This window comes from Plectropomus leopardus, chromosome 14, assembly GCF_026936395.1.
Source record: "Plectropomus leopardus strain MGB_pleo_1.0 chromosome 14, ASM2693639v1, whole genome shotgun sequence".
Classification (NCBI taxonomy): domain Eukaryota; kingdom Metazoa; phylum Chordata; class Actinopteri; order Perciformes; family Serranidae; genus Plectropomus; species Plectropomus leopardus.
Genome location: NC_142189.1, coordinates 30,088,345 through 30,103,519, shown reverse-complemented (window position 1 = coordinate 30,103,519; position 15,175 = coordinate 30,088,345). Strand labels below are relative to the sequence as shown.

The window sequence follows — 15,175 nt, the reverse complement described above, 5'->3', positions numbered from 1 at the left end:
TAATATCAGTTGTTGAAGGATGTGTTAAAAACTGGATCTTATTATTAAATGCTGCAGACAGAAAATCCATAATTGACTAGTGAATTTAATGTGGAAGTGTCTAGACATATACTTCCACAACTCTTTTGTAACAAGATACTTTATGGTAAAAACACTTAATTTTAGGTATTTTCTTCTCCTCTCCTTTAATGGCTTTTCAGAGTAACTATTATTAATCATAATTACTCATCTCCTCCTTTCCAGCCAATCTGTCTCTTTCAGCTCCCTCTGTTTTTGTTTGATTTGGCCAATGACGTGCTGTGAAAGCGATCCTCCCCAGTAAAGCCAGTCATGGTTGACCACTTTGACTCCCCTAACTGGAGCAAAGCGAAGCAGAGCAGCCACATCTGGCAAACGGTTCTCACATCTGGTTTGTGTATCAGCTCCTTGCACGGCCGTCTACCGCAGAGTCTCATCGCATACCTCGGAGACATGAGAGGAGATGAGCTGCAGACGCTGCACTCACGGGAAGAGATGCTGGACAACGGTGAGCAAGTTCACGCTCAGGAGGTCAGACAGACGCGGTAGGAAATGTCACTCACTGACAAACTGTCAGACAGTGAAGAGGCTGTGTTCTTTATTGAGGCAGAGAACTTTATACTGGTCTTTGGATTTTAATTTGTTGCAGCAGTTTTGAGAGCTAGAAGGTAAAAACATCAATTTTTATAGGTTTCAATCTCCCATAATATAAAACAAAGTCAACTAAATTTGAAGGCCTTGGGTCTTGAAACAAAACAGTTTAGCAGTTACAATAAACATAATTGAGGCCAGACCAGTGCCATTAAAATGAAATGAGACATTTAAATCTTGCTTAGATTAAGTTAAAGAATTGCACTGGTATAATGACAAAATTTATCATGCAGAAAGACAAAACGCAGAAGTTTACTAATGAAGTTTGGTCCTCATTTCAGGCATTTTGACTGCTTTTCAATAGTTACATATGATGTAATACCGCCCTCTTGTGTTCAACTTATATTCTGCACTTACAGGACAATGATGCCTTTTTATGTGGGTGTTGGGACCTCAATAACAAAGACATTTTTGACTTGTTACGATAGTAAAAGCAAAGTTGCAAATAATAAAATGAACAATGGCTGAATTCAATCCAGCTGATTTGGTGTCAGGGTCTGGATATCATGCATGATGGCTCATTATCACTTTGGTACCCCTTTTCCACCAACATGGAATGAGTTAAGCTCTGGTTTTCCCCCCTAATTTTGAAACATTCTGAACTTTTTGGCAAAAAAAAAAATTAGTTTGGAATCTGAAAAAGTGGTCACCAAATGGACCAAAAAAAGAGTTTTTTCTTGACCTGAACAGCAAACTGTGACATTAGCAGGTGTGTCACAGAGATGAGACCAAGTCGTTGCTTTGCAACTCAAACATAAGTACAGGCCTTTGCACTCATGTCCAAAATCATGAACCAAAGTCAAGACTGACAAGTCTCAAGTCAAGTCCGAAGTGCTTAACACTGAATTTTGACTCCAACACAAATCACACCTTCTTCTCGTAACGTACAGTCATTTTAACAACAGAGTAATAATATATTGAATTTACAGAAACTTTTATTTTTTAAAAAGTATCTTGGAAGTTGTCTTTGTCTGTATTTTATTGGCTGCACATTGATTTGTTTTATGGTAACCACCATGTTCTTTTAGTTTACAAACTAGAGTATCTTTGGTTTCATTTTTTCCAAATGATACTCTGTAATGTAACTTGTTTGGATGCTGTCAAACTGGTTAGAAACCAGGAAATTAAGTCCTCTTAAATATAATTTTTTTAATCTGTGAGCTTGGGGGAGAGGTATCAAGTATTTTATAGTCAAAAGGTTCAAGTCCAAGTAAAGTTACGAGTCATTGCTGTTAAAACAGTCGAGTCTTTTTTTTTCTTTTTTAAAATTTTATCAAGTCGAGTCTAAAATCATCAAATTTGTTACTTGAGTCCAAATCAGATTGACTGCAGTTCACAAACAGTGATTAACATGATTGACAGCTGCATTAGAGACTCCACGGCTCTGACTGTTCGCTTGGATTGGTGCATTTTTGCAAATGCCACAAGAAGCTTGATGAGCAGGAGAAAAATGTTTTTTTTTTCTTTTTTATAGATTTGTCTCATGCACTACTGTCTGGATGTCTTGATATCAGTTACTACAAAAAGTTATTTTTAGAAAAGTTACCAACCAAATCATTAGTATCAAATATGCCAAAGAAACTTGACACGGAAAATATAAATACAAGAATCAGGTAGCTTATTTCAATTTTTTTTAAATTTTTATTTCATGCAAAAGAATTCCAATAATAACTGTTTATTATAAAATCTTTTACACTTTTTTTTAAAGAATTGGCAACATAATAAGACTGTTGTGAGATAGTTTTATCTTTACACAAACTTTTAAAGCCACTAAAACATCCAGCCATTCTTACCACATTCTGAACTAACTGTTTATCTCAAATGCAAACTACAACGTACCGTAAATTTAGTTCTACAAGAGGCACTGGCAGAGGATCCGAACGCACCATGTGCTCTTGTTTAGGCAAACAGCAGGGGTAGTGATAATGTTTGATTTCTCCCTGGTAGAACTTCTTTCTCATCCTAGTAAAAAACACTTTTTTAATTTGGTGCTGAAGCAAAACCTGGATAAACACTGCAAAATAAATTATTCTTCCATCACATTCTCCTGTTTTGGGTAAACTATTATTTGAGATGTGTTCTGTGCAGCACAACTGAACCACATTCAAGATTGTCTCGCTTTTGAGGCAAAAAAAAAAAAAAGAAAATTACACTTAAAAAATATCTTTGGTTGATAACACAATTTTAAAGACTGTAGGTTTTCCAGTTATTACTTTAATGCAACAATTTGCATTTTTAACTTTTCATTATGAGTATTCCTGAAATAATTGTGAAAGTAGTTTTCGGATGAATCCTCAATAGAATGATCATAATGACTGACTCTCACCTCTAACCTGCTGTATGTTCATTCGTGTCCAGAATATGTAAAAGCTGTTTTTGGCTCAAATAGAGCAAACATATTTGTACCATTAAAAATAAGAGGAACCATTCAACGAAACCTAAATTGCTACAAAGAAAAGGCAAATTCCGTAAAAATATGAGAAGCCGTCCTCTCAAGATCAGGCTCTGATTCTATGATTTGTTTTCAGCTTCAGAGAGGTCAGAGGTCATCTGTAGCTGCAGGAGATTTAGTGAGGTAGCCAAGGACACTTCAGAGTGGACGTCCATGACTTTGATTACTACAGAGCTTTAGGTTGAACGTGAAGGGATTTGCCTGAACTTGCAGAAAGGCAGTGAGCCAGCATGAGATCTGCTTTTTTTTCCTTCTCCGGCTCAAAAACAAAAGCAAAAGAACAGCAACTGTATTCACGAAACACAGATCTGTGTTTTAAGACCCTTGTGATAAACTTACAAAACACAGGTTTCTAAGAATATATCTTAGCGCTTTGTACATTACTGGCGATTAATATCAAGTGTTCCATCATGAGAAATATCACTAACATACAGCACCATTTCCAAACAAGTTTGTTGTGGATGTCAGCGTTCAGAAAAGCACGAAGCAGGAAGAAAACAAGGAAAACATAAGAGCAGCACAATTTGAAAATATCAGATATGGGAAAAACAGTGGTCCAATACTTGGGGGGGGGGGGGTCGATTCGGCACAGTACTGTGATATTTTTTGTGTGGCAACAATGTATCGATAAACAATTCTATAAATTATTAATCTCGCAAATAAAAATCAAACTTTTGGTATTTGAATGAAATGATAAAATCGACTGCTTTTAAGTGCACTAGATACATTTTGCTGCGATAAAAATGAAGTAAATTGAACTGACTAAGAACAGATGTAAACAAAGTTTTCCTTTGGGGAGACTATTTTCAGTTGAAAAAATAATGCTATAATATTATATTGTGACTTAAGCATCATGATAATATTCTAGTGTGGGGTAATTTGGTGATTCTCATCCCTACTGGATATTTTTTGAAAACATTTCACATACTTGGTTTGACATTTTTTGGTTTCTGTTACTATTTGAGACTTTATGATCTGCACTGTTTTTTAAGTTAAAAAAAAAGAGATCAGAGGCAACAATTTGCTCCTGGTGATGACATGAAATGTAGCAAATTATATGAATTTCAACTTTTCAGACCATAGGAAAAAAAAATAAAATCAATGGTAATAGAATTTCTTATGTAATGATAACAATGCCAGCTACTGGCATCAGCACGCCCGCTACTGTATGAACACTGGACAATTTATCAGGTGGATTTAAGTGCTAATATGCTTCTTTCTTTCTTTTTAAAAATTATTATTATCTATTTTTCTACACATATCTGAGATGAAATATAAAACAAACAAACATACATTTAGATATAATTTTGGCCAAATCTGAAGGACAGTAGGAGCATGTTGGGACTTAAAGAGAACCGACTGCTATTATTGTCTTATCAATTTCTGTGAGTGTAAGTGTGTGCGTGTGTGTGTGTGTGTGCAGCTTGTTGGTCGGTAGGACTCTCAGGCTGTCTTCTTACAGACATGGATGAAGTAGCACGGGGCCTGGGCCTGGCCTGGGATGTATGTCTTGAAATCTCCGTAGACGCTGTGCTCCATTTTGCTGTTGAAGGCGTCGTTCAGTAAACCTTTGAAGCTCTCCAGACGGTGAGGGTAGTAGGACAGACGAAATTTACTGCGGGAGACAAACAAAAGCGTGCACACGTTAGTTTCTCCAACCACTCTTAAAAAGTTACCTCCTAATGTGTAGTGTCGACCTTGACTGAAAAAAGTAACTTATGCAAGTGGATATGAGATAACATGTTCCTTTTACACTAGAGAATATATACATATATCTATCTATCTATCTATCTATATATATATATATATATATATATATATATATGGAGAGAGAGAAAGACAGCGAGAGAGATATACAAACACACACACCACACACACATAGGCTTGGGTGGTATCATGGTATAACAGTACACCAGGATATTTAAAAATCCTGTTTATAAAAAGGTTTTTGAATACTATTTATTGGAACAGGCAGCTAAGCTAAAAAATACAGCACCACCGTGGGGAGTAACGGCATGATTTTTTACATCTAACTTGGTAAATTGAGGATTTATTCCAACCAAACTAGAGAAAAAAGAAAAAGTTTAAAAACAAAAAAACAAACGTTATTGTTGTTTAGCGAGAGGACTTTAACAATTTCTTTAGAATTCCTCAACATCTCTGGGTGTATGACATGATTTTTGCATCAATGTGATGAAATGCTTGTTTTTTATTACATATTTAATTTGCTGAATTCCCCAAAAAATTGACATTCAATTCTGGTAATTGTATCCAATTAGCAATGGCTAAATTGATTACCAAGTACATTTTATATTGAAATAAACAAACAGAAAATGACATATTAATATATATAAGTATTATATTCATTCCATAAAAGAGGCTTTTTTTCTCATATAATGGTGCTGTCAGTGTTGCAGAGTGCTGACCGACCTGACTTCAGGAAGATTGTTGATGGCAGCCTTGGGCACCTGGATGGTGTAGTCCAGAGTGATCATATGAGGCTTGTTGTTGACCCACAGCACCGAGGTGGAGATGTCCTGAGTTAGATCACTCTGCACCAAAACACACACACACTTATGAGCTGTGTTGATGAGGGTTAGGATTCAAAATACTTATCACAACCTTTCATCTCTTCTACAGTGGTGACCAGTGTCAGCAGTGACTGAAGAGAGGCAGGAGGTAGTAGCTCTTGCTGTTATGGAGTACAGAGTTGGACCACGAGAGCAGACTCTGGGATTACAGAGGTATCAGAAGTGGATTTCACTCGAGCACAAGACTGTTGATTTAGTATTTCCATTTAGGCCTTCCAGCTGGTTTGTTCATTCTCTGGCTGGATTAAAGAATATGGAACTTGTTTTGAGAAAAATAAATCAAATATGGCTGGTTGTTTTTGGCGCCTGCTGTTTTATCTTTATATTTCCACATCATATCTTTCGGCTAAGATGGATAATAAATTGCACAATGGGTTATTTAACTGAACCCAAATGTATGCTGTCACGGTACCATGCTCTGTACAAATAAATGTGCATTTTTGCTACAAAGTTGATGCTACACATTATTTTAAGTGTACAAACTTGAAATATTTTTCCTTCTTTCCAATCCCAAATGGATACTTCCTCAGTTCTCCTGACATCACCTGATAAAAACAGTCTTAAAACACAGTTCCATCCACATTTCCTTCTGTTTCTCTGGGGCCACTTTCATTTAAAATCTCACAATATCCGGCAGGCTCTGGATAGAGATTTAGGTCTTAAACTCAGCTGCTGCTAGGGATGGTGTAAATAAACCATTCATAAACAATACTGTCTGTCTGACTCCTCTTCATGGAGCAATAAAGAGTCAGATAGAGCAGAACTCTTATTTACCGTCAGGCTGATGTCTTTGGTCTCCGTTGACATCTTTAAGTCGTCTCTTATGAGCTCGTAATGCATTTCACTTTTCTTTGGGAATCATTTCAAAAACTAGCTTGTTCATTTGACTGTCTGGCTCAAATAGAAGTGAATAAAATATGAAAACCTACATGGTCAAATGGTTAGGAAAAAACACAAAAAATGTTTTCACTTTTGGCAAAACTGCACCAGTGGATTCTTGGCATTTTACAATGGACTATTACAGAACCAGGACTCCAAAGCCAAAAGCACTATGTAAACATTAAACAAACGCATTAATTTGCTTTTTATATAACCTGTAATACATTGAAATAAACCATTGCCCTTTGGCTTTTCTTCAGTTTCAGTTTCTGTGTAATATTGTTGACACTGGCGGCCTGAGGAGAATGTAAGCAGCCACGTGATTTCTGAAACACATCAGACTAATTCTCTTTCTCTTCTCTCTTCTCTTTCGCTTTCCTGAGAGGGATCCACTCCCTTTGATCGTGATCCCCCTCTGGCTTCCCACCAACAAACGCAGACTCTGTTTGTTGGAGAGTGAGACCAAACCAGAAGTACGGCTACCAAGTATTAAAGACACAGTTGGTAACTTTTATGAAAACGACTCTGTCATATTTCATGAAAGTGTCACTATATGAAGAAAGAACTACATTAGAAAGATAATCTGTGAATAAAGTCATGTCCCTCCTTCTGCCTCTACTGACATTTGCTAGAATATAGTGCCAGGTGTCTTTAACACAGTTGACAATCGTGTCAATCGCTCCATGAACTGCAGTCAAACTAGGCAGCACTGATCAAATATGAATTAAGATTCTGTTACTGCATTGCCTATTTTTTGCCTCAAATGTTTTCAGAAACATATCTTAATGTACTGTTTAACCGCAGCCAGGTCACAAATTTTCTTATTTTATAGCTAAACAGTACACAAAAATATTTTAACCGTAATATGATCTTGGAACCCATCGGCTATTGTTGGACGTTAACTTTGCTTTGTACCCGACTCAGAATTACGCCAGTCAAATTAGATTCTGCTGTTCAATATGAATATTCCACAATTCATTTTTTTTCCATATAAAGTTTAAAAGTTTGAACGGGCTCAGCGGGACATTCAATGTGACAGCAACATTCATGTAATATAGTAAACAAGCTAAATGCGCTAACGATAGAGCAATTATGAATCAAGATTCTGTTACTGCATTGCCTATTTTCTGCCTCAAATGGTTTAAGAAACATATTTAAATGTACTGTTTAGCTGTAAAATGAGAAATTTGGTCCGAAAGTTGGTGGGCAGCGCTTGGTATTCTCGTTTAACTGTATCTATAATGGCAGCCAAGTCACAAACTTTCTTATTTTACAGCTAAACATAGACCAAAATATGTTTCAGAAAATTGGAATACGATCGTGGAACCCATCGGCTGTTGTCAGACGTCAGTTTTGCTTTGAGTTGCACACCCTTCAGAATTATGCCAGTCGAATCAGATTCTGCTGTTCAAGATGAATATTCCGTGATTCTTTTTTCCATATAAAGTTTGAACAAGCTCAGCGGGTCATTCAGTGTGACAGTGACATTGCACTAACCACAGATCTGCAAATGTGCAACATTTTTTGCTTACACTAGATATCAAACAAAAGCCAGAGACATTGTCATATTAAGTTGCTGTGAGCTGTAAATTCACCACTTCTAAGCAAAAGAGAGAAGAAAATGTTTTCTCAGAGCCTTACAGTGTAAAGTTACTCCTCCTCTGTGCCACTGCATTGTGTCTGCAGTTGCTGTGGAGCCTCTAACGCAGCTGTCATTAATGTCAATTACTGCTTGCAAAAACCCTTCAAACTGTCAAACTAAGCAGGTCTGATCAAATATGAATTAAGACTGTATTACTGCACTGCCTGTTTCTCACCTCTAATGTTTTCATATTTTTGTGTACTCTTTAGCTGTAACATGAGAAAGTTTGTGACTTGTGAAAGTTTGCCGGCATTTTGGATAGAGTTGAATCGAGCATCGCCCAGCTGCCGGACCAAGCAGAAATTCTGATACAAATTGATACATCTACATAATAGTTTATACCCACTAACTCCATTATGTTTCATACCTTATAATAGATATTTTTGCCTTGTGGCGCCCGCCCGGTTTCCAGGATGTAGTCGTAGTTACGGTGGTCGATGATGAGGATCCCACCTGGTCTGACCATGCTGGCAATGTTCTGAAGGGCCAGCTTTTGGTCACTCTGGTCCCCTGAGAGCATTAAAACATCACTAACATGATGATACCCTGTTAACTTAATGTTCTTTCGTTATTTATGATAATTGCTGTCACTTTATCTCTCGCATACCTTTAAAGTCTGGTAAGTGGGCAAATGAGTTGCCGAGGCAGATAACAGCATCGAAGCCAGCTCCTGGTTTCTGAATATCCTCTGGTAACGTCAACCAGTTGGCCTCTTCAATCACTGAGAATCAGAGGGAAGAGAATGGACAGAGAGGAAAACATTAAGAGAGAAAACATGAGAATGCCATCAGATGCTAATTTATTCAATAAAGACTGGTTTATGTAATGTTCAAGTGTTTTCAACAGTCAAACATGACAATCAAATGTGAATAAAATGAAAAATGCCATACCCCACTGGTCAAAAGCTGTTTCTTTTCTCCTCTCCCACCTTGACTTCAGAGCATACTTGAGCATTTTGTCACTGGCATCCACGCTTGTCATATTAAAGCCCTCCTCCACCAACATAATGGAGTCAACTCTAAAAAAAAACAGAGAACATGTATGCTCTGTAAATAAGTGTTCTATATATATCAACAGAATGACCTCAAAAGCTCTGCTCAAGCAGTAACCTCTGGGGATGAAAAACGAAGCCAACACAGCATCTCTAATAACTGCAGCACAAAACTGGACACTCCAGAAGCAAGTCAGTCTCCTGACCTTTATGTTAAAATGTTCAACTTTACAGCAGAAATAAACATGTTACAAAATAACAGCTTTGGTCGTTAATTTCAACATTAATGACAACTGCAAATGTTATTAAGACTGAGGCTGAATTAAGGACTAGTCTGCTTAATAGTGCAGGAGGGTAACGTCCATTGACAAGTTGCTACAAACTCAAAAACATTGGTAAGGTAATGTAAAAATAGCACTGCCATAGTTCACCATAGCCGTAAACACAACATGGTAACTAGTAACAAGCGTAGTAGTAGCATTAGAAATATCTCCACGCTGTTGTCCAAATATGATCACTTATGGTTAATAAAAAAATATTTTAAAAAAAGGATGGCAATGTCTTAAATGCAAAACTTGTTTTAAAACACAACTCTGTAACTCAAAGGCCGATGTCACAGCGCTTACGTCCATTATGTTATACAGTCTTTGGCTCTGCTAATTAAGGCTGCCTCCTGAAATCTGGAGATTCAAATCATCAGTTGCAGAGTTTTTCATGTTGAGCAGTTGCCTTTTTTGTTTGTTATCAGTCAATCGGTATGCAGTGTCCATCTGGGGACATTCTGATTTAGCTGCAGAGTTAGCGCTCTTTGCTTTTACGTTTCTCTTCGGTACAGGCAGCTGCTGACACAGAACCACATTGAGTCTGAGTGAATCAAAGGAAGCTTCCCAGAGGAGGAAAGACTTTTACAGTTCTGCCTTCAAGGTAACGTTATCGTCTTCCTTCTGCTTAGAAGTAAGATAGTTCTCATCATCCTGATGTTTCTTCAAGTAATCGTTTCATGATAAGCTTGGTTTTAATGAGTTATTCAGTTCTGGTTGGATGGGCTTTTGGGGGGACCTCCTCCGCAGATATCCAGACTGCAGACTCCTGCTCTGAATGATGTCACCAGCGCAAGATAGCAACAGCCGTATCCAGGATAGTTTAGCTTCATTTTAGCTTCAGCGGGGGTAACTGGGGACATGTTGTCCATCTTAATATGCAGTCTATGGTTTAAACTCTGAAACTCTATATGGACAAAATGAACTAATAGTCAAATTTGTTGATGAAGATTCTGAGTCATCGAGGTCATGGTAATTCTAAGTCCTTTATCGTAGGCAACTGGACTTGCTTGAGTTTCTTGAAGATATTTCTTATCAGAGCGGCTTCTTCAGTTCTCAACTGAAAGTTGAGAACTGAAGAAGCAACTTGGATGAGTGACCTCTTCAGAACTGAAGAAGCTGCTCATATGAGAAGCATATCTTCTTCAAGAAACAAGTAAGTACATTTGGCAACGATATAGCACCTAGAAGTAGTAGCTGAATATTTCAATTCAACAGCAAATCTGATTCAACTGAAAAAAAAATCTGAGTAAGGTTCAGCTCTACTGCTAATAACACACTCTACTGTGCACAACAGCAAAGTGAGACACATATCTGAAATGTTCAGCAATGGTTTTGCAAAGAGATGGTTGATTTATTTGATAATATCTTTTTTTGCTTACAAAACCTGGCAGAACATAAACCCAGGTCAAAACACAGTCTGGTTTAAGCGGCTGTTGAGTTTTGTCTGGACTCGTCTTGCCCTGAAGTCTCTTGTATGAGTGGAACTCTTTCCAAAGAGTAACTAGTTGTGAGTTAATGTTAAACAATGTGCAAGAGCTGTGGAAAAATTAAATGACAAAATCAAATTGACTCTCAGTCCTTGCTAAGGATAAGTTAAAGAAAAGGCAAAACAGTGACAAGGAGTGAGGCTCATTGCACAATGACCTGAAAAAAACTCCAGCCATTATCAACAACTGGTGATAAATATAACAGTATAGAACTAGAAAAAAAACAAGAGTATGAATACAGTGAGACAAACAAACCAATAGTAAGAATGCAGAGTACAACTACATAATAATACCCCAAAGTTCTACCTCGTACTTGAGAATAGGGAACATTTTCACAAACTTTGATTCAATTGCAATTACACAACAGGCCCAAGGCCAAACAAAAAAAAAGCAAATAAAAAACCCCACTGTGGGTCATATCCTTAAATTAAAAGCATAATCTGCAGCTTCTTCTGCTCTTACATAAGTTGCTGCTAAATTTGAAGGCAGAACAACTGGATAGCCTTGCATCACAGACAGCCAAAAATAGTGAGGCCATGTGTAACCTCATTCCACTGTGAGTGTGTTTACATCACCCCGTTTGGTTGTGCCGCTAAGACACACTTCTACTACTGAATGGGGTCAGAGTGTGTTCATGCTGATTTCCATACTGGATCCCAGAAGCCATGTGAGAAATGAAAACTGGAGGGCATTATGATGAAGATTATCAGCTCTGTATTATTAATCAGCCAAATAGAGGGGTTTTCTTGGTGATTAACCCTTAGGGACTATTTGGTGCATTTTAAGTGCTTTTCATTCTTCATTTTTTTTTTTTTTATAATTCTGGCTGTGTTCATGCATATGGCACAAATTTTAGCATGATTGTGCATTGCTGTTTAATCATGGAATTTCCAGCTCAGCTTCTACAATAAGTCTAAAATACACTGTGGAAACTAAATTGTTACATTCATACTGTTAAGTACAAAAAATGCATCATTGAAACCCATTCAAACTGTAATTTTTGATCCCATAGTCATCAAAGCATAAAAAACATGACTTGCATTACTTCTGGGTATCATTCTGGGCTTTTGCCTTGAAATTTGTCATTTTTACTATTTTCCACCTGATGCCGTCATTTTTACCATAGTTGTTATATGGAGAAAATACAAGCAATTTTCACTAGGTTCACTGTCACAATCAGTGTTGCTGCAAATCATTGACATATCCCAGGCTGTGATGATTAAGAACAAAAAAAATCTCCTTTGCATGTAGTGTATTGAAAATAATTCATTTCTTGTGCGTTCTTTTAAACATAGTGGATTCATCACAAAAACCTGGCATTTAAAGGGTTAAAATTCAAAAAAATTTTAAATATTTGATATTTATGATTAGGACTGATATTGTTTAGAAAATTACCTCTACATAGTAGAAAATAATGTAAATGTATAACATTTTTCAAAGCTTGATTTTGAAAGATGCATTCTGCATGCAGATCAATACAAGTGTGTGATATTAAAGTGGGCCCTAAGGGTTAAAAAGAGACACATTTCTTCAACCCTCACTGAATGCATATTGAACATGTCATAAAATGATTAAATAAATGATAATATTGCACCCGATGCACAATTACTCCCAGACAGAGAGGCCAATTGAAGTGAATTGAGGGGCTAACACGAACAGGTTAAAGTATGTTGTCTTGTCTGAGTTGAGCCAGTGGCCTTGCTGTTGTTCCAGGTCACAGATACACTATCAGCAGAGGTGAACAGATTACATGAAACCAGTCAAAACTCCCTGCAACAACCCAGAACCAGCTCATCCACCACTGAACCCTCCATCTGCTATCTCTCACATTCACGCACATTCAGCAGCTAGCCTTTACTTTAAAGGAATACTTCACAGCATCGTTACCCAGGCAGTGAGAATCCTGAAATTCTTCCTTCCACTCCAAAAGATGTAGCAGAATTAAGGACAGATTTTTATTTCATTTTTTAAAACTACTAAAGCTAATAAATCTACCTTGTACCTTTACCCTCCGTATATTTTTTGAATTATTCACCCCATTACATTGAACTCTGGATCAAATCTTTGTTTTTCTCGCACAGTGAATGAAGAATCCGAAGATTGAAATGAATGGGGAACATCAGCAAAACAACATCAAAACATCTTTTTACAAACTCTCACACACCTCATGCAGAATATTCCAAGTCTCATTTATCAAGTCATTTTTGCTAAATCATTACTATTACTAACATTTTTGCATAAAACAGAGCAGGTGTGTGACTGAAAAAAAGTTTTCATCATGATTTCGCAATAACACAGGGTGAGTAACTGAATTACTATTTATCATCTGGGGGTGTGAAGTATCCCTTTAACAAACAAAACAGTACATCCCACATTTACTAGCCCCATGTGGATTTAAATGTGCTTCAAATTTGGGTAACCTGTAAAAATGTAAAAAGCAAAAAATGTATACGAGCTGCACAATAACACTTTTATCTTGAGGCCTTTGATTAAGTCTTATAAGCCCTCTTAGTTGAAACATAAAAACACTTCTGGCTCAGCTCATGGTACCAGCTCTCTACTGCAGCCTGAGGCAGCAACCAGCACTGAGGCTGGTGCAACTCTGCACTTTCATTCATCACCCTCTCGCCTAATCCGGATTTTGTCTGGAGTAAAAGGGTCAGCCATCTGAAATTCCAGGAAAGTCAAGTGAACTTGATTATCTATAAAAAATCAGTCTAGCTTATTCATTGCTGAGCAAAATAGGCATTCTAATACTTTTAAATAGTGAGTGATCTGAACCTGAAATTACATCTTTAATTCATTTTTTTATTCTTCTGTGGCTCTTCCAAGCACAAGAAAAAAAAAACAAGAAAAAAAAAAGAAGGAAAAGATATGCCCAAAATAACACGTGGCAAAATTCACATCTTACATATACTGTATAATCAGTCTGTACTTCAAGCATGTTCACACCCATTCACAAACCTGTTGGGCGATTATGGGAGCCCAGTTTTGATCAGCATGTTGCATAACTTTTTTAACACGACTGCACGTTTTAATAAAAGGGTTTAGTTTTCAATTCGGCATACACTTAACAGACAACTCTGCATGTTTTGGCATTGCAACGTTTCAAACATAATTTATCACAGACGCTACAAATAAAAACAGGGTCGCTAGATTAATTCTATTTAAACAATGTAGACATGCTAAACAGAACTAATGCCGGACTGACGACTGGGTTGTGCAAATATAGAAAATGTCTAAAAGTTTGCACTAGGGATGTTGGTTTTGCAGATACTTAAGGGTTAAGTTTAAACTGACCACATTTTTAATGGAGTTTGGTAACACAGGTCTTGTAAATAATTTAGCCTCGACTTAAAAAAACAAAACAAAAAGAAAAAACTAAAGCCGAATTAAAAACTGGGTGGTGAAAATAAAGAAAATGTAAAAAAGTTTGGACTGGGCGCGTTACATTTGCTGATATATAAGGGTAAATATTAAATTGAACGCATTTTTCATAGAGTTTGGTGACGTGTTCACTGCCACACCAGCCCAAACCGAACCCCCTCTGAAAGCAGCGTGTGAAACTGCTGAGTCGGCCTGACATTACCCTGTTCCGCAGGCTACGTCCAGCACCCTCCGCACACCGTGCTCTTTCAGCAAAGACACCACCCAGCTTTTGTACTCCTGCGTCCTACTCTGCGTGTCTCCGATGTACAACTCCCAGACTTTGGCTGCTTTGCCGTCGGCGTACTGGTCAGGAAGACCCTCGGCGGCCACACCAAGAGAGCGGGTCCTAAACACGCCGTCGGCCGACATGCTGCTGCTTGGCTGTTTTCTGATAGCTAACTCTGCAAAGTGACAACGTTTAACGTTCGTGGCGTAAACGAGCTACTTGTCTAACAAGTACTCTGTCCACATGCTAGCTTAAGTTGTTATTACTTGTATGACAACGAGGGGAGGGGGGCAAACTTTAACCCAATAACACTGTTGTATGAACTGACGCCTACTTTGTGATAGGGCGAAGCGCGAGACGGCCCCCACTTCCGTGTTTACGTTTGCAGACGCCCCTCACGTTAGGTTTGATGCATTTCGTGGCCTAAAATGGCCTCTCAGGATCATTTACACATTTGCTTCATTATAAAATAACGCACAACTGGGT

The 15,175-nt window shown here is 37.5% G+C and overlaps 1 protein-coding gene across 1 annotated transcript; it reads right to left on the bottom strand.

Annotated features, from left to right (window-relative positions):
- Nucleotides 1-2,287: 2,287 nt before the first annotated feature.
- Nucleotides 2,288-14,955, bottom strand: gnmt (glycine N-methyltransferase). Its single transcript, XM_042501117.2, has 6 exons — nucleotides 14,624-14,955; nucleotides 9,124-9,251; nucleotides 8,841-8,954; nucleotides 8,601-8,743; nucleotides 5,552-5,673; nucleotides 2,288-4,736 (listed from the first exon to the last, which is right to left on the bottom strand). Exons 1-6 carry the CDS (start codon nucleotides 14,830-14,832, stop codon nucleotides 4,565-4,567), a joined length of 888 nt encoding a protein of 295 aa, XP_042357051.1. The 5' UTR covers nucleotides 14,833-14,955; the 3' UTR covers nucleotides 2,288-4,564.
- Between the last annotated feature and the right edge of the window lie 220 nt (nucleotides 14,956-15,175).

Coding starts and splice junctions, on each gene's coding strand:
- gnmt (XM_042501117.2), bottom strand. CDS start 14,832: ATGTCGGCCGACGGCGTGTTTAGGACCCGCTCTCTTGGTGTGGCCGCC. Junction 9,252..14,623: donor GACGTAGCCTGCGGAACAGG/GTAATGTCAGGC, acceptor GTTTTTTTTTAG/AGTTGACTCCATTATGTTGG. Junction 5,674..8,600: donor GCAAAAATATCTATTATAAG/GTATGAAACATA, acceptor GTTTTGGTGCAG/AGTGATCTAACTCAGGACAT.